Source organism: Myodes glareolus, chromosome 18 (genome assembly GCF_982192425.1).
Source record: "Myodes glareolus chromosome 18, mMyoGla1.1, whole genome shotgun sequence".
In the NCBI taxonomy this organism is placed as follows: Eukaryota; Metazoa; Chordata; class Mammalia; order Rodentia; family Cricetidae; genus Myodes; species Myodes glareolus.
The window spans coordinates 6,403,496-6,423,723 of record NC_142043.1 but is presented as its reverse complement, the minus strand read 5'-3'; the positions used below and the strand labels follow the sequence as shown (position 1 = coordinate 6,423,723).

General features: G+C 36.2%; 1 protein-coding gene across 1 annotated transcript in view; it reads right to left on the bottom strand.

Annotated features, from left to right (window-relative positions):
• The window catches only part of Tbc1d5 (TBC1 domain family member 5), a 438,360-nt gene that overhangs the window by 261,125 nt on the left and 157,007 nt on the right, over positions 1-20,228 (bottom strand). Inside the window, exon 3 of the mRNA XM_087897893.1 lies at positions 17,146-17,277. Coding sequence (XP_087754019.1) covers positions 17,146-17,242 — 97 coding nt within the window. The 5' untranslated portion in view covers positions 17,243-17,277. The remainder of the gene's footprint in view (positions 1-17,145; positions 17,278-20,228) is intronic.

Here is a 20,228-nt window from a genome sequence, read left to right as displayed (position 1 = left end):
TCTGCTTTTTATCTCTGGGCTTTTATCTTTCTCTGCTCTATATATCTTTCTTAACTTCTTAATCCATGACTTGCTGTATACTTGAGTTGCTAGCCCCTGATGTCCTCCTCTCCTTTTCCTCTTCTCAATTCTTGATCATCTCTTCCAAGATTTCTCCTCCTATTTATTCTCTCTGCCTGCCAGCCCCACCTATTTCTCAAACCTGCTTAGCTATTGGCCAAGCAGTTCTTTATTAGACCAATCAGGTGTTTTAGACATGGAGGGTAGCACAGCTTCACAGAGTGAAATCAATGAAACATAAATGAATGTAACACACCTTTGCATCATTAAATAAATGTTCCACAGCATAAACAAATGTGACGTATCTTCAACTAACATTTCACAACATGTATCTTCATAATTTTGGTATCATACATATGATTTTGTGGAATTACATAGTTTTTTCACTTTACGGTCTTAACGTATAATTTCATCACTATTTACTTATTCCTTATAGTGCAGCAGGACACATGAACTGCTTCGAGCATTCTGTTACTAAAACAAAACCAGTGGGGTTCTTAAAATTCTTGAAGATCTTCCCTGTTTATTTTCTAAGAATAAAAGTGCGCCATCTTAGGGATATATTCAATTTTCCTCTAAGCACTTGCAAAATGGTAATGTAATGTTTTTAACTTCCAAAAGTAATATATAACTCCAATATATCATATATCCCCTGAACTCAGACAAGGTTTCTCTGTGTAGTCCTGGCTATCCTGGAACTTCCTCTGTAGATCCAGCTGGCTTTGAACTCAGAGATCCACCTGCCCCTCCAAAACCAGTGGTAGGAATAAAGCCATGGGCTATCATGCCAGACTTCAAATTTACATTTTTATGTATTTACGGTCATTACATAATTCTCTTACAGCTAACTACATATGAGTTCTTCACTTTTCCTAAAATAATATACATTTGACATAGGCTCTAGATGGCATACTTGTTAGTTCTAAGTGCCCCATCTTTATCAAGTCTATATGATTTCTTCTTCTTATGGTGTAAAACTGCTTATGTTGTATTGAATTTTAATTTAAGAGGGGTCAGTAGTCTAAGATTATATGGAAGATCCATTCATTTCCATTTCTCCTCACATGGAAAAATTAGTCGTGCTAAGCGCTGTTATTGAATGCTCATTCTTTCACTGTTGATCTGAATTGCCAATTTTAATTTCCATTTATGTGTGGGTCTACTTAGTCTTTTTATCCTTTACATTGGTGTATTCTGTGAGTCAATAAGCCATTATCATCATATATTGATACACAGTGAGTTCTTGTTTTTAAAATTTCTTAGAGGACCCAAAGTTCAGGAGTTAAGAGTGCTAGCGTCCTTCAAGTTCAGGAGTTAAGAGTGCTAGCCATCCTTCAAGTTCAGGAGTTAAGAGTGCTAGCCATCCTTCAAGTTCAGGAGTTAAGAGTGCTAGCGTCCTTCAAGTTCAGGAGTTAAGAGTGCTAGCCATCCTTCAAGTTCAGGAGTTAAGAGTGCTAGCCATCCTTCAAGTTCAGGAGTTAAGAGTGCTAGCGTCCTTCAAGTGCATGAGTTAAGAGTGCTAGCCATCCTTCAAGTTCAGGAGTTAAGAGTGCTAGCCATCCTTCAAGTTCAGGAGTTAAGAGTGCTAGCCATCCTTCAAGTTCAGGAGTTAAGAGTGCTAGCCATCCTTCAAGTTCAGGAGTTAAGAGTGCTAGCCATCCTTCAAGTTCAGGAGTTAAGAGTGCTAGCGTCCTTCAAGTTCAGGAGTTAAGAGTGCTAGCGTCCTTCAAGTTCAGGAGTTAAGAATGCTAGCGTCCTTCAAGTTCAGGAGTTAAGAGTGCTAGCGTCCTTCAAGTTCAGGAGTTAAGAGTGCTAGCGTCCTTCAAGTTCAGGAGTTAAGAGTGCTAGCGCCCTTCAAGCAGCAAGTTTAGTTCTCAGCACCCTATTCAGGTTGTTCTCAAATGCAGATTCAGGGATATCAGAAGACTCAGACACATGCACACGCGCACACACATGCACACGCGTGTGCACATATACACACACACATGGCTATCGAAAGACTTAGACAGACACACACACACACATACTTTTAAATGTTTTGTGGGCTAAAGAGAGTTCAGAGTTTAAGCCAGGCAGGGAGTAGAGGCAGAACAATAAGAAAAGGAGAATTCTGGGCGAGGGAAGGTCAGTCTCCAGTCGTGACTCAGCTCAGAGGGAGAAAGATGTGACTGCTTTGCCGAAAAAGGTACCAAGCCACGTGACTAACACAGACCAGAATTTTGGGCTAAAATAAGAAGTAATAAGAAGCCTGAGATACTAGACAAACCAGTTTATAATTAATGTAGACCTCTGTGTGATTTCTTTGGGAACCAGGCAGGACAGAAACCTCTGACAACACATTTGTACACAGAGAAACACAGAATTACAAATTTTAAAAAAAATGTCATGCGCTTTGAATTTTGTTTTTCACTATTTGAATTGGACATATTTATTAGGTACTATATATACAAATACATGTTACAATGGTGAAGTGTTATACTTACATATATGCTCATAAACAATGTGAAGTATTTATAAGGAAAACCTCAAAAACCTTTACTATATCTTTAAAAATATACACATATTGTTGATCAAGTCATTAGTAGTGCAATGACACATCATATCCTCTTGTTTCTAACTACAGTTTAGCTTGTTACCCAGTGCTTCTGCAGTCTTCACTCTTAGCTATCGTCTTCAGCTGAACTGCTTTGAGAACTTTTTTTTTTTTTTAAAGATCCCTTTATCAGTATGACCAGGTGTACCCTCATTTTAGTGCCTGGCTTCCTTACTTTAACACCATAATCTTCAGGTTTATCCATGTCAGAATGGTAGAATGTTTTATTTATGAGTGAAATACTGGGAGGTGTATAGCACCAGCAGACAGATATAAGAACAGAAGGTAGGTATCTCTTTTTATGTTTTTGTTTTGAGATTCACACTATGTAACTCTGGCGGTCCTGGAACTCACTATGTAGAGCAGGCTGCTCTCTACCAGAGAAAGCCTGGCCCAGCCTCCAGAGTGCTGAGATTAAAGATGTGTGTCACTATACATTGGGTAGATGTCTTTTGGACAGACTCACTTCTTTTCCTTTGGATAAACACCCAGCAGTGGGAATGCTGGATCACACTGAAGGTATAGGTTTTGCAAAAGGTTTTTTTTTTTTTTTTGATTTGCATTCTCACAAAAAGTATGTAGGAATTCTCTTTATTCGCTTACTAATCTGGATTGCCATGTTTAATGTTTATTGATATAAGCCATTTTCATGAGGTTTTTCTATCGCAGTTTTGACTTTCCTTTCCCTGAGGACTGATGATGTTGAACATTTTTCCATACCTCTTGGCCACTGTGTGAAAAAAAAGTCTATGTCAAATCAAATGCTGATTATAAATGTGATTTCATTTTCTTTTTTGAAATAGTTTCTTTCTGCTGCTGAGGTTTTATGCCCATTATATTTTATATTAATGGCCATCAACTCCCTGGCATCTGTTGAAAATACTTGGTTGCAGGTGTGTGCTTTTAATGCTAAACTCTCTTAGTTTGTTTCACTTACCTACTCTGCCTTAGTTAGGGCTACTATTGCTGTGATGAAACACCATGACCAAAGCAACTTGGGGAGGAAAGGGTTTATTTGGCTTAGACAGCACTGTTCATCACTGAAGGAAGTCAGGATATGAACTCAAACGGCAGGAAACTAAAGGGAGAAGCTGATATACAAGCCATGAAGGAGTGCTTCTTACTGGCTTGCTCCACAGGGCTTGCTCAGCTTGCTTTCTTATTAAACCCACAAAGGGCAGGGCTCTCATGCATCAATCACTAATTAAGAAAAGGTCCTATCAGCCTACCTATAGCATGATCTTATAGAGTTGTCAAAATTGTGGTTCCTTCCTGTCAGATGACTCTAGCTTGTGTCACATGGATATAAAACAATCCAGCATATCCACATGGCTATTTTTGTGGATTCATATGTGTGTGAGTGCACATGTCTGTATAGGTATGTATGCAGAAACCCGAAGACAACCTTAACTTTCCATTCTTCAGTTGTCAAGCACCACCAACCCCATGTGCTTCTGAATGTCTGGAACTGTCAAGTATGACAGTCTGTTTGGGTGATGGGCCACAGGAATCCCTCTTTCCCCAAGTCTCTGGCATGATGATTATAAGCACAAAGCATGGAATATCTTGTTGGGATTTTGTTTCCCCTTAACATGGGTTCAAGAAATCAATCCCAAGTCCTTTTACAGGCACTTCACTCACTAAACTATATTTCTAGCACCTTCTGGCTATGTTTATGAAATCCAATGTTGCTTAGATTATGATAGCTTTGTCATATATGTAAAATGGACTCTCATCTGTACTGTTCTATTTGTTTAAAGATGGTTTGGGCTACTGGGGTGTATATTGGTGTGTGTGTGTGTGGTGTATGCATGTCCCATACAAATTTTATGAGTACTTTTCTAGTTCTAGTTGCTATTAAATATATACTATATAGAATTTGTAGAGTACATAGAGGTAATATTGAAATTCCAATGTTATTGAACCTTTCAATACATAAAATCAATCTTTTTCACTATTCTCAGTCCCATTCAATTTCTAATGCTCATAATTTCATAGTTTTGTTTGTATTAATCTTCAAATCCTAACTTATATTTAGTTCTAAATGTTTTTGTTTGTGTAGCTATTTAATTTTTTTTTTTAACGGCAGGATTTCTCTGTACTTTAGAGCCTGTACTGAAACTAGCTCTGTACATCAGGGTGGCCTCAAACTCACAAAGATCAGCCTGTCTCTGTCTCCTGAGTGCTGGGATTAAAGCATAAAAGTGCCACCCCCGCCCAGCTAAATGCAATCTTTGGAATTTTGTTTAATTACTTACTAGTAAATTAAGATGTTACTGGTGTATGCATGTTAAATTTTGTACATGCAGCTTTGATAAATTCCCACATCAGTTTGTATGGTTTTTAATGTGTGTGGAGTTTCTGGTGATCTCTATACATATGAATATTAGTCACTTATCTGTTGCTGTGACAGAACACCTCAACCAAGGCAGCTTAGGGAACAAAGGGTTTATCTGGGTTTAGTGTTCCCTAGGGATGAGAGCCTCTCATGCCAGGGAGGTATGACAGCAAGTAGCAGACATGGTGGCAGGAACAGGAAGCTGAGAGCTCATCTCAATCACAAGCACAAAGCAGAGAGAGCAAACTGGGGTGGTGCGCAACTTTAAATGCATTAGCCTGCCCACAGTGATTACATATTCCAGCAAGGACACACCTCCATAGGATCTCCCAACAGACCAACTAGGGACCAAACGTTCAAATGCATGAGTCTGTGGAGAACATTCTCACTTCAACAACTATCAACAGCCATGCAATCTAAAAGATGAAGGATAATTTGCCTTAATCTTTTTCAGTCTTCAAAACCAAAAGGGCATTAAATTCTTTCCCTGCCTGAGTGGATCTAAGTCTTTCAAGGATAAAAGAAAGTGATAAAGAGGCATCCTTCTCTTGTTCTAGAAAGCACATCAAGCCCTCTGACATTGCAATGATAAATTGTCATTTGCAAAGTTTAGGAATGTACAACCAAATCATAAAAAATAATTTTATTCAAATATAATAATGTGCAAATTTACAATTTGTATTGGGCTACGTTTGTACCTATCTTCGGTCAGTAGCAGGTAGGGTCAGTCCACAGCCTGTTAGATATTAGAAAACTTCTATTTTTCCTCATTGAATATAATGATAACTATTGGCTGTTTGTTTGTTTTAGCCAGGGTCTCTCTACATAGGCCTGGCTGTCCTGACACTCACTATGTAGGCCAGGCCTGCCACAAACTCACAGATACATTGGTGGAACAGGTTAGCCTCAAACTAACCTGCCTTTGGTAGATACCACCTATCTGCCTTTGCATTCAGAGTGCTGGGATTAATGGCATGTACCACTACCCCTCACTTAATTACTTTGACAGGGGTCAACAGTAAGCCTCGTGAAACTTCACTTTTTGTTCTCATGAAGTGCTGACTCTCTTATGAAACTTAATGCTAAGTGGTTTGGTAGGCGATGAAACTATGGCCCAGTCACTCATTTAACTTAATATTCAGCCATGATGCTGACACAGAACAAAGCCAACAATGAGTGAGAGCGCTGGAGGACTTATTTTGTCATGAATCAGAGTGAATTCTTTCTTTTATTTATTCGTTATTTTTATTTTATGTGCATTGGTGTTTTGACTGCATGTATGTCTGTGTGGGGATGTCAGAAACTGGAATTAAGGATGGTTGTGCACTGCCAATTGGGTGCTAGAAATTGAACCCAAGTCCTCTGGAAGAGCAGCCAGAGCTAGCCCCAGAGTAATTTTTTTTTCATTTTTTTATTTAGTTCAGAGAATGTGTGCTGTGGAAACAAAGATAACGAGTACACTATTTACTGACAGCATGAAATAATAGTGTCATGTATATATGCCAAACATGTATTACTTCTTTTAAGACACTGAACTCATAAAAGCCGTTTTGCAAACATCTATAAACTAAAAGTGTAAAATATTTAAATGTGTACTTCAGGAAACATTCTATGAAAAAATACTAAAATTTACAAAGTTCTATTTTAAAGTACTATAAAATAACACATTAAAAAGACGTCCCTCTTATTTCCTTCTTACAAGATCAAACAAAAAGTCATTTATAGATTAATGTCTCAAACTGTACCACAACCCTTTTCTGAAGCAAATATAATTTTTTAGATTAAATTCTGAGGAAGGAGGAGACAGGTCAGTAGGCAACAGCAACTTCTGCGCAAGCAAACAAACCTAAGCTCACACCCTCAGGGCCCACATCCAAAGCTCTGGAAGGCAGTGCGCACCTATGATCACAGAGATGGAGACTGGGAGATCCAGAAGCTAACGGGTCAACCAGGCTAACTTCAACCATGAGCTCCAGGTCCAGTGGTGGGAGAATAAGGCAGAAGAAACAAAGAGAGGAACACAAAGTCATCCTCTACTCTCCACATGCAAGGACATGGGCATGTGCACCTGCTGATATTCCCATAAGTCACACACAACACAGAGAAAACACATAAAGAGAAAATCAAAATTCCCATAAAAATAATGTTCAAAAATGTAGCAATCCAAATCATCATAAGGTTGAAAAAAGTATTACCCGAAAATATTTCAACTGTTTCTGTTTTGGCAAACAAATTATTTTTTTTTTTTATGTTTTAAGATACAAAGTAAATGATCTTGGAATATATACTTTCTCTGAAAGCTGAAAAGGACTTGATTTTGTAGAAAAAAAAATTCAAACCCTAAACATGAGTAACACATTTTAGAATGTAGTCACATACACTAAGCAAATATGTAAATGTTTCCCATACAGTTTTCTTTAAATAATAAAATATAATTAAAAATGATGTAAATAATAACAAAGAATTATTCAGTTATGAGGGGCAAATTAAAATGGCCCTGCAACATTTGTGTTTGCTTCACAAAGAAATGTTACAAAAGAAACAAAGGGAAGGTTGCCTCATTCTGGAACTTCTTTGTCATCATTAATGTATTCAGGTTTTCACAGCTAAAACTCCTATACTTTGAAAGGGTTTTCCAGAACAGAAAACTCATATTTAGAGTTTAAACAATGCTATCACATTACTATGACTAACATTTCTTTAAGTGTTCAGAACATCTTTTCTAAAACACAAAACAACAACAACAAAACTATTTTTGGTCTTTATTTGTAAAGAAAAAAGGAGGTTGTATTTTATTTTTGGTGAAAACAGGAAGAAAGAACATCTTCACCAGGAAAAAGCTGTGTGGCTATTTTCTTTCATTACTATCTCTGTTTCTCAAATTGATACAAATGATCTCCTTCTGTTTCTGTCTATCTGCCTGCTTTGCCTGTCCAACTAATTGTCAGGACTGGGGAGATCTCTGTATCTAAATGGAAGATGTGTAGTTTGTAACCTACTTAATTTGCCTTATGTCCTACATGCCCTCAGTATGGTGTTCATTAAAGTCTCAGCTGTTTTTTTTCCTTCCAGTGGCAGCCCAAACATAGTCTTATTTTTCTTTGTTAAAAGGCCAGATTGTGCATAAATATACACCCAATGTGTGTGTAAGTGTGCATGGCGTGCATATGTTTAAATGGCAAAATTTACCAAGCTTGTAAATGTTTCATCACTTCCCCTTAAAGCTGGTATCTGAATAAATGAAATCTCTTTTTCATAAGACAGTACCTATTAGTCTTCTGAAAGAATTGTAATATAATATAACCTCTAAAATTACATTATAAATAAGAATTTCAATTTTGAATCAATGATGCAACTCAAAACCATTCTTTAAGGATCTTTTTACATAAACTGAGCCTCTCGTCTTCCAACATTTTCTGGAAAACTCTACATTTACTCTCAATTATTTTTATAGATTGGACTCTAAAACATATTAAATGACAACTATTCTCTTTTGTCTCCCAACAAATATGAAGTGACTCTGATTAAAAACAAGACTCAGAACTGCACATTTCAATGATTAAGCCATAACCCAAATTTCTGCTCTTATCAAAGTTCAATGACTTTTCAAATTTTAAATTCTTATTGCTATATATGCAAATTATGTGTTATTTTACAGCATCACATATTGCTGTACAGTATTAACACACACACACACACACATACATATATATATGAAACTAATCATTCCTAAATAATTAAGAATAGAATACACAAAAATATCAAATATTTAATATATTATTTGGGAAGATTATCAAAAGATTTATTTTTAATATGTTACTGAATTACTTGTGATCTTAATTTTAACATAAAGTTAAATTTTCATTACTAAATATTTAAATATTATAATATTATTCCTGACACCTACATTAAAGATAATTTAACCTAAAAACTAATAAACATTGCCTTTGTATCAGTTTGTCATATTATATATTAAATAAAATCATAGTAACTATTAAGAACTTATGCAAAAATAACTGTTTTAAAATCATAATTTTATCCCATGAGTTTCTCTCAAAATGAATGGTTGAAGAAAATGTCCCTCAGCCATTAAGGGGTTAGCAAGAAACCTGGCTCTAGAGAAATACCCAGGAATCCACAAGGATGACCCCAGCTAAGACCCTAAGCAATAGAGGAGAGGGTGCCTGAACTGGCCTTGTCCTCTAGTCAGACTGATGACTATCTTAAACGTCACCATAGAACCTTCATCCAGCAACTGATGGAAACAGAGGCAGAGACCCACATTGGAGCACTGGATTGAGCTCCCAAAGTCCAGTTGTGGGAGGAATGAGAATATGAGCAAAGAGGTCAAGACCATGATGGGTACACCCACTAAAACAGTCTACCTGAGCTAATGGGAGCTCACCAACACAAGCTGGACTCAGAAGGAGCAAGCATAGGACCAAACTAGTTTCTCTGAATGTGACTGACAATTGCATGGCTGGGGCAGAGTAGTGGCACCAGGATTCACCCCTACTGCTTGTACTGGCCTTTTGGGATCCTATTCTCTTTGGATGGATACCTTGCTCAGCCTAGACAGACTAGGAAAGGCCTTGGACCTTCCCCTAAGCAATGTGCCCTACCCTTTCTGAGGAGTGGATGGGGGTTGGGAGGGTAAGTATAACGAATGGGAGGAGGTTAGGAAGTGGGAACTTGGATGGGTAGGCATAATTAAAAAAATAGTTTATTTTCTTTTTTAAAAAAAGAAAAAAGAAACTGTCCCTCTTATGTGAACGTATTGTCCATATCTTCTCTCACTGGAATTACTTAAAGAACCAAAGTCGAGTTCCACTCTTGATGTCTAAGCCTTCCCTTTACAGTTCATCCTGAAAGACATAAAGAGGAAGGGATGCAATACTATTTCATTACAAAATGATGTGGAACATTACTTTTCAGAATGAAACCTGATGTCATAATTGGGAAAAACAGTAAAAAAAAAAACCCTAAAAACTTAAGGGCCTCTGATATACGGACAGCTGATGTACTCTCTGTGCCTTAAATGAAAGAAAGAGACAAAAACATAAGGTTAAACATAGTGGAAACTAGAGAATACAAAAACAATAAAGAACATGGGAAATCAAAAGTTGGTTTGCCGGAAGACAAAAAAGAACAATATGGCTTGTGAATTGTACTGTACCTTCTTCTCTAGTTTCTGACAAAGGTCAATGACATATTCAGTAAAGCAATGTCTTTGGTTCCTTTTCTGCTCAGTCCATTTTTAGTTTCTTCTTACTCTTTCAACAATACATTGACTATTCTGTAAACACACTGAACTTTAAAGAGAAGCCATGTCTTATTGTTGAAAAGTGATTAGATAGATGTAGAGGTCTTCTAGGGTGTTCTTTTAGTCAATCCAAACAGCAAGGGATAGAGTACAGGCTTGGAAATTGCTTCTGAAATGGTGAAGCTCTAACCAAGGTAAACTGATCTTGACTTCCAAGAAAGATCAAACATTTCAAATGCAAATGACATTATTTCAAAAAGGTTCGAGACATTTTCCAGAAAACACAGAGAATGTTAAGAATAAAAACTACAAGGCAGATGAGCTAGCTCATGCCTATAATCCTGGCACTCAGGAGGCGTGGAAAGGTAGACACACCTGTGAGTTAAAAGCCTGGCTGCTTTACAAGGAGAGTCTCAGGCCAGTCAGGGTCCCATAGTGAGACCCTGTTTCAAAAGTAAATAAAGAGTACAAGAGATGGCTCAGAGGTTAAGAACATTGCCTGATCTTCCAAAGGTCCTGAGTTCAATTCCCAGCAACCATATGGAGGCTCACAACCATCTGTAATGGGGTCTGGTGCCCCCTTCTGGCCTGCAGGCATACACACACAGAAAGAATATTGTATACATAATAAATAAATAAATATTATAAAAAAGAGTACATAAACTAGCAAAGGTTGATAGAAGAACAATTAATGCTTTAATAAATGGAATCTGTTTCTGATGTGGCAGTCCCCTGTGTGTGCTGTGATTACCATTAATGAATACAGAAACTGGTTTGGACCTATAGCAGGACAGAACTTAGGTAGGTAGGGAAAGCCAGGCTGAATGCTGGGAGAAAGAGGGCAGAGTAAGAGAGAAGCCATGTAGCCCTTTGGAGCAGGATGGGACTTTAGCCGGTAAGCCACAGTCACGTGGCGATACATAGATTAATAGAAATGGGTTAAATTAAGATTTAAGAGCCAATAAGAAGCTAGAGTTAATGGGCCAAGCAGTGATTTAATTAATACAGTATCTGTGTGATTATTTCGGGTCTAAGCCAGTCAGGCAGCTGGGAACCAACAAGCACCCTCCTTGCAACATGTTTCTCTATTTAAATCTATTGTGGATAAAATTTGTAATGGGGAAGACGAGGAAGGAAAGAAAAAGCAGAGCTGTGGAAGAGGTGTGGGCACAGGATGGAAGGAAAGAGAGGGTTATGAAGGAGGGTAAGGAAGCTGACAGAAAGTAGAAAAAAAGACAGTTCTGAATCTAGATGGAATGAGATGCAATTAACTTTTCTCTCTGTGCATCCTCCAAGTTTCTCACATTTTTCATTAAATATTTAATACCTAATTACCTGTTACATATGTTCTATTTTTAAATTTGCATCCTTATACATTTTTCTCTTAGTAATGGGCCAAAAAGGATAGACACCTAAAGTAGCAGAAATTTAGTGAATTGATTAAACTAGACCAAAGAGTCTCAATTTAAAATTATTATATTCAGTGATATGGATCCTATCTTTTTTATAAATATGCTGCTTGTCCAAAGGACCTGAGTTCACTCCAAGCATGTAGATCAGGTAGCTCACAACTCCCTATAGTTACAGATCTAAGGAATCTAATAGTGCTTTGGGCCCACCATAGATACCTACATATATGTGACATATACTTACACAGAAACACTCCCATATCCATAAACAAACATAAGTATTTTCTTAAGAGACTCACAGGAGTGGTAAACTTTGTATGCCCTTCCAAGGAACTTTTCCAGAATTCAAGCTTAATTCTAAGATAAGAAAATACCCAGATTAGTATATAAAGCTGAAGTCCTTTTGAGAATTATTTTGCCTATTTTATATTGTACAAACATATATATTCTCCTCCACTAAGGTAGTTAAGTGAGAATGACTTTATTATATTCTTAAATTGAAATGCTACAGCAATAGTAAGCCAAGACAAAATTAAACTCAACACTACTAAAGCTGTCCAGGACACATTCCCTGCCCTAACAATTATTAACAACTTTTTAATACCATAAATACAATGATAAATAGGACATAAAATGGCAAGCATGAAAACTACCAAGAAATGTTTTATTTACATTTTTGCAAGTATTGCTTTCTGATTTTCCATGTGTCTTCCAATACTTTATAGCTAACAGCTCTTGTACAAAAATTAGGTCATTAAAAGTTTTTCTTTAATAGAGGTAAGAATTCATTACTACATTTTTCTATGTGAAGTATGCTATTAAATAATAGCTTGTATACTAATTAAAGCAAATGTAATTGTGAGAACACATTGACATTGTTAAAGTAAATTAGTCAATTTGCTAATAGTTTCATTTAAAGTGACCCTAATTGTATTAATTGTGATACTAGCAAATTAAATTGAAGAGCATTAAACACATTCTTCTAATATTTCCTAGAGGAATGAATTTTCCCTTACATCAGCAGGAGGAAAATAATGATTACATGCCCTCCTTGCTCCAAATAAAACTTGCAGATGTACAAGTTCACTTGTGCAAGTATACACATACTTGTATGCACACCTCAGAACAACAAGAAAGGTCTTCATAGGTTGCATACACTCATTATGTTTTAATAATGGTTACATGCTATAAAATGAATCATACAAAAGAATCTTCAGATATATGTGAAATATCATAGCATCATTTATTCCATGACTAACAAAACCTATTTCACCATTAAGCTGCTCAAACTAAGTTATTAAAATGTTGAGGAAATAAATATATTCCTTTGGAAGACAGCAACATGAAAACACATTTTAAAGATATTCTAAAACCATAACAGAGTCATCACTTAATGCCATCATGTCAGAAGGATATATGACCACCATGAAGAACTTATAGTGTCCGCCGACATAACAGTATGTTAGATAACCATTAAATAATTCTCAGTTTATACAAAATGAATCTACATTTCTTGGCCAGGTTTACAAGTACTCCCTAACCTAGCCGATTCTATGCCATTTTGCTAATAGTTAGCCTTGGTGCCAAGTAAATAGAAAGCTCCGTTCCTATCAAGTTTACTCCTTTCCTGGGGACTTACTTGGTACAAACTCTTTGTTTAGAGATCAGGTACTCCTCCCACAGATACCAAATCTTACATGCCTGGAATCCTGTCTGTCATTCACATACAGCCAAACCCTCAATTTCTTAGAGGACTTTCCTGACAATTTTAAGTACTCATTGCAATACTATCCTATTTTAATTGTTAGCACTGATTTTATCCCCTTTATTTCTGTACTTAATTAGTCAATGTTTATTATCTCTCAAAGAGTAAAATGTGACTTCTGATGGGCAACCAAGAGATGTACAGAGCTAGTTCTAGAACAGCCAGGGTTATACAAAGAAACCCTGTCTCAAAAACCAACCAACCAACCAACCAACCAACCAACCAAATCAAACCAAACACCAAACCAACCAACCAACAAATCAAAGAACCATGTCAATAACTTGTAATGTTTGGGGTCTCTGGGGCATCTAAATTGAGAGGAGGTATCCCACACTTGGCACTGGGTTTTGTATTTACCAACCTATGGCTTCTGGGAGGAACATTATCTCCTATAAGGTAACTCCCATGAAATTCTGTAATATGATACGCAAAGCTCTTAAAGTAGCAGGTCTCCATGTGACTTTTTCTCTTTCCTTTACTTACCGACCCCTCCCGCACTTTTATCTTCCCTTTCATAAACTCACATTCTACTATACCCTCCATTAAGATCACTCCCCACCAATGGCTTGAGTTTCCTGAATTCTACAGGTTAGAAATTTCTGTTTCTTGTACGTTAGAAACACAAACATATGGATTTGATACTAAAGTCAACATATGTGTGAGAACATGAGACCACTGTCTCTCTGGGTCTGGCTTACATCATTCGGTAAGATAGGCAAGACCAATCCTGTCACCATGGGAGGCAGCTAGCTGCTGAGGGCAAGAGAATCCCTTTTCTTTAAGGGCCTGGACCCTGGTCCACAAAGATGCAGTGGATGGCATCACATCCACAAGTTTATGAGCAGCACAAACTGGGCCTAAAAGATTATTACCAAAAAGAAAAAGAAAAAAAAAAAGAGGACACAAAGTTGGGGGTTTGGAGAGGCATAGTACTGGAGTTAGTGAGAGAAAAGAAGAGTTGAGTATGATCAAAACACATTAAATGAAATCCTCAAATAATTAATAAAATATTTTTAAATGTAAATTTTATAAAAGGAACAATTTACTGTTCAATACTCTTTCCCTAGATACTAAACTTTCAATAAATATTTTATATAAATAAGCTAATACTAGGTACACAGTCTACGTGCTTTCTGTTTAATAGTAAACATGACTTTAACCCCAACACTCAGCAGGAAAAAGCAGACATCTCACTGTGGGTTCAAGACCACCAACCTTGACTACATAGTGAGTTCCTGTCCAGACAGGGCTATATAATGAGATTACAAAGCTCAGTTAAAAATAACCATTTTCATGTGAGTTATCATTTAAAGTCAGATGGTAAGGACAAATATTTTTGAAAACCAAAAAAAAAAAAAAAAAGAAAACTGTGTATTGCTTTCTGTGCAATTATGGGTATGTGGGCAATCATTACTCTTTGAGCAAATACTCTTGAATTTAAGGCGGTAATTTAAACATATGACAAACCATGCTGAGGCACAAATATCTCATAATATATTTCTATACTATTTAACATTTAGAAAAATGAGATCAAAAGTATAGTTAATATGGAAAATATGCTCTAAGGTGTCACACATATGTTGAGGCAGTTCCTTTTTCTTCCGCAATGAAAATAAAATATGTAGTTTTCTTTTTCTAATCCCATTTTTTGCCTAATTTTAAAAGAATGCTCAAAATCATTAATAGTACTGTTTCTTTACAAATGTTGGATTCAGATTTGATAAAATAGAATGCTTTACTAGTGGAATTGCTAACATGGTTGTTTTTAATTGCAGATGAGTCCAGGAAGAAAATTACTAAACCAAATGGGTGCTTTACCCCTACAGTCTACTGCAAAAATGTGCAAAAACCTTCAAAATCCTTCAAAAATCTCAATGTAAGACAAAAATTAAACTACAAAAGTGATGATTAATCAAGTAAATATGACAACCTCAAGAAAATATAATACATAATTCTGTGTGTGTGCAAAATGAAAACTTAAGATGATCAAAAAGGTACTTGATGTACAATGTTTATATATACAACACACAAAACTCACTATGGTTAGTAACCTTTATGGCTTAGAAAAAACGGATATTTACATATCTTTCTTTCCTTATGTGCCTGAATGTCTGTGTGTTTTGTATATATTTTTAACAGTTGACAGCTGTTTTAGAGCATACAGAGATGCCAAGCTGAATGAGGGTCTTGATTACTTCAAGATTAGCTATCTAAAGTTTCTATTCATTTTAAGTGTTGTTAGTTGGAAGAGTCATTAGTCACTTCCTTGTCTCATAGAACATCAGCATACATTTACATTGTTAATGAACATTTGGGGTAAATGAATTAATGGCACTTTAAAACATCAATTCAGTCCTAATAACTTAGTATGTCACAGAAATGTTAGGCTAGGGTATAAAGGAAAATCCCTTTCAGTAAAGGTAACTACACATTCTTTTAAACAATAAAAAATAAAATTAACTTAAAATGTTTTAACCAGGTTAAAAAACCTGTTCAATATTTAATGAAATAGCCCAGAGAAAAATATTCACTTAAAACACAACAGAAAATGATCTTCTCAAATAAGCATATAAACAAGAAATATTCTGAAAAGTACTGGCAAAATTATTATGTATACTTCTAATATAAATATATATTCCCTTTTAAAGCATTTATGGAATTACAAGTACTTACAGGTATAAATTTAAGGGAAACAACAGTATAAAAGCTTTGAGGCTTTCTAACAACATATTGAGACACTTCAACTGCAATAATACAAATTAATTTTCATATTACCAAAATTTAAACAGCAGTCTTTTTAGGTCCTTATGTAACAAATAAAAAATAAAAATACAAAATAATTTTGAAGGGCAAAAGGTGCTATTTTCAGAAAAAATATATCAGTGGCATTTATAGTGTGCAAAAGGCATTAACATTAAAGAGTCTCTCTCACACACACACCATCGAAACAGACAAACAAACAAGTTTCATAAAGAGTCTTTGTTCTATAGAAGTAACCATTATAGGAGTCAATTTTTTAAAATTACCAAAATGTCATGGCAGATGTTAACAAATTGATTTAAAATAGATCTTATAACTATGACATATACATTTCATGAGTGAAAAAATAAAATTAGTCACTTGAGCAAGGAATATTAAGTGTTCAATGAACTACTCAAGCATAAGAATAAGGCTTCAAAATTTTTATAAACTCATGTTCTTCAGCAAGTCTACCATTAAGTAAATATGGAAAAATAATATTTAATTCTGACACACATATATATTTGAAGCACTCTAAATAGTAAAATATCAATAATGAACACCTTTCAATAATCTACAATTTAACAATTTTATTGCACATATCTATAAGAGTGTGACACAATTTCAATTTTTTACAAAAAAATATATGTGAAACACTACCAAAATTTCATCTTAGAATTTAGCAGAATTTAATGTGTGTGTGAGAGGGGGTGTATACAAGGGGTAGATTAACTGAAAAGTAAATACCAACAGTTTATGATTCTTCAAAATGTGTTTGACAAAGGGAATTCTGCATTTTAAAAAATGTATATACTAAAGGCACTGTCAAGAATATAACGTTTGCTAATGTACATTCTATCTTCAATACAATGGAACTATTTCATAGAAAGGATGATACCTATAGTGTGGACAGAAGTTACTGAAGTCCCTCTGTAAAGTTCCCAGCATACACAAAGAGCATCTGCACACAGAACTTACCTCCAGACTTATGTGAATAGCTGGACAAGGGGTCAATGCCTACTTCTTGTTCTTCTGACTGCAGAGGATGTCTAGTTTCAGATATGGACTGATACATTGCATAAAGAGGAGACAGTCACCAAAAGTAATTACCTAGATGAAAATCCAAAGAAAAAAAAGATTAATTTTTTTATATATAAATGGCAAGGAATACTAATCAGAATAAAATTATTAAAAGAGCACAGTAGACATCCACAAGTTTTCTGTAGGCTATAAGGTAAAAAAAGAACAAAAAAAGTATCAAAAAATTCCATGCCAACAATGCTTCAAAAAAAAATCTGGACTTCATTTATAACCTTTATTTTTATGTGGGATCACATTTATTTTTAGTGAAGCTTATCTGAAAGTTTTTAAAATCTCATAATTAAAACATTTGTTTTAGAAAGCTATACACAGCTGGGTGGTGGTGGTATACACCTTTAATCCCAGCACTTGGGAGGCAGAGGCAGGCAGATCTCTGTGAGTTCAGGACCAGCCTGGTCTACTAGAACTAATTTCAGAGACCTGGTCTCAAAAAAAAAGCTATGTACACTAATTAGGACATTCAAAATAGAAAAAATACAGCCAGCGAAAATTACTCATAATATTATTATTAAGAAAAAGCATTGCTAATATTGTATTGTATTATACTTAAGCATGTCTTTATTCTGGACATTTAAAGTACATATTTTCCATGTGCTCAACCAAGTAAATCATACTGATATTTAGAACTATTAATAAATTACATAAATTATTCTTAAATTACCATCAGTGCTTTCCTTGTGTCTAAATTGCAATTTTTAATGGATTTCTATTACCACATTATATATTTATCACAATTTATGTAACCAATTCATCAATTTATACAATACTTTCATCAATTTTTATTCAAAATTATGCAAGTATCACATTTTTTAATTTTTTAATTTAAGGGCAGTGGGAGTATAAAATGAGAGAAACTGAGAAAGTTTAGTGAGTAAGCAAGTCCAATAAAAATGATATCTAATAAATAAGAAAATAGTTAATTTGACAAGATTTAGTGTTTAAGTATGGAGCAGGCTTCAGAGACACAACTACACAGATCGTTATTAACCTTTCTGCAATTTAAAATGTATCTCTATCTTGTCTGTTTTAGCTCAAAAATCCTTACCTTGTAAAATACTCCTGTGGCTTTTCTGATTTTTGTCGAACAATTCAGCTCCATTGCTCACACACAATGACAATCCAGTGTGAATAAGCCCTACTCCCTTGCAATTATGCCTACAGAAAACATACAGTGAGAGTACTGGTCCTGACACAACTGGCGTCACTTGGAGGAGGGGCCTCAATGGAGGAGCTGTCTCAAAGGCTATGATAAGCACACCTGAGAGGAGTTTACTTGATTGACTGGTATGGAAAGACTCACACATTTATGGAGATTATGCCGATGGTTCTAGGATATAAAAGAAAGCAAGCGAAGCAAGCCACAGGGAGCAAGTCAGATATCAGTGTCCTTCCATGCTCTCTGCTTCAGTTCCTGACTCCAGGTTTGTGTTTGAGCTCCTGCCCTGGCCTCCCTTGAGGATGGAGTCTAACTGATAAGATGTTATAAACTCTTCCATCCCCAAGTTGCTTTATGTCATATGTTATCACAGTGATAGAGAGGCAAACTAGACAGGGAACATGAAGATGGATTTCCTAAAACCAAAAAAAATCCTCATGTTTCTAAGATAGTTGTCACAGGTTACTAATGTATAGTCAAATCAATAAACTCATATAGAAGGAATTTTGGAGAATAGAATCCAAAAACAGGATAACAAAATAAGGGGAGATGGTTAGAGAGAAGGGAGAGGGGGAGGATTGGGGATGACTTGGGGGAATGGGAAGGGGAAGAGAGGAAGGATGGATATGGGAGCAGAAAGGTATATATCTCAACTAAGGGAGCCATTTTAGGGTTTGCAAGAGACTTGATTCTGGAGGGGTTCCCAGGCCCAAGGAGAGGTTTCCAGATTGTTCCCTGGGAAGCAGAGGAGGTGCCTAAAACTGCCTTGGCCCATAACCATACTGATGAATATTTTGCATATCACCATAGAACCTTCATCTGGTGATGGATGGAGATAGAGACAGAGACCCACATTGGAACACTGGACTTAACTCCCTAGGTCCAAATGAGAAGCAGATGGAGGGAGAACGTGAGCAAGAAAGGCAGGACTAGAGGGAACCTTCATCTGACGATGGATGGAGATAGAGACGGAGACCCACATTGGAGCACTGGACTGAGCCCCCAAGGTCCAAATGAGGAGCAGAAGGAGGGAGAACATGAAAAAGGATGTCAGGACCGCGAGGAGTGTGTTCACCCTCTGATACAAGGGGACTGATCTAATGAGAGCTCACCAAGGCCAGCTGGACTGGGACTGAACGAGCATGTGATCAAACCAGAGTCTCTGAATGTGGCTGACATGGGGGCTGACTGAGAAGCCATTGACAATGGCACTGGGTCATGTTTCATCTGCAGGTACTGGCTTTTTGGGATCCTAGTCTGTTTGGATGCTCACCTTCCTAGACCTGGAGGGAGGGGGGAGGAACTTGAACTTCCCACAGGGCAGGAAACCCTGACTGCTCTTAGGACTGGAGAGGGAGGAGGAGAGGGAGTGGGGGGAATGGGAGGGTATTGGGAGGAGGGGAGGAAGTGGAAATTTTTATAAATAAAAACAAAATACAGGGTATGTTATAGTATAAAACAGAATCAAATGATTGAATTCAAGTTAACAAACAAATGAGGACAAAGTCCTCTACTGTAGACTAAAATATGACCATCAGGTATTATTACTGATAGTTAACATCTAAAACACCGAATATATGGGGGAAACATTGTGCCACTCTCATTCTCCCTACAACCTAGTTACATATCTCCATCTTTACTGATGAGAAACCGAATTTTTACCCAAGAGAAACTGAAGTAAATTTGCTCAGCCACATAGTAAGTGTTAATTCATTCATTAATTAATTTTTGTATGTATGTGTTTTATCTGCATACATACATGGGTACTGGATCCCCTGGCACTGGAATTACAGAAGTTTGGGAG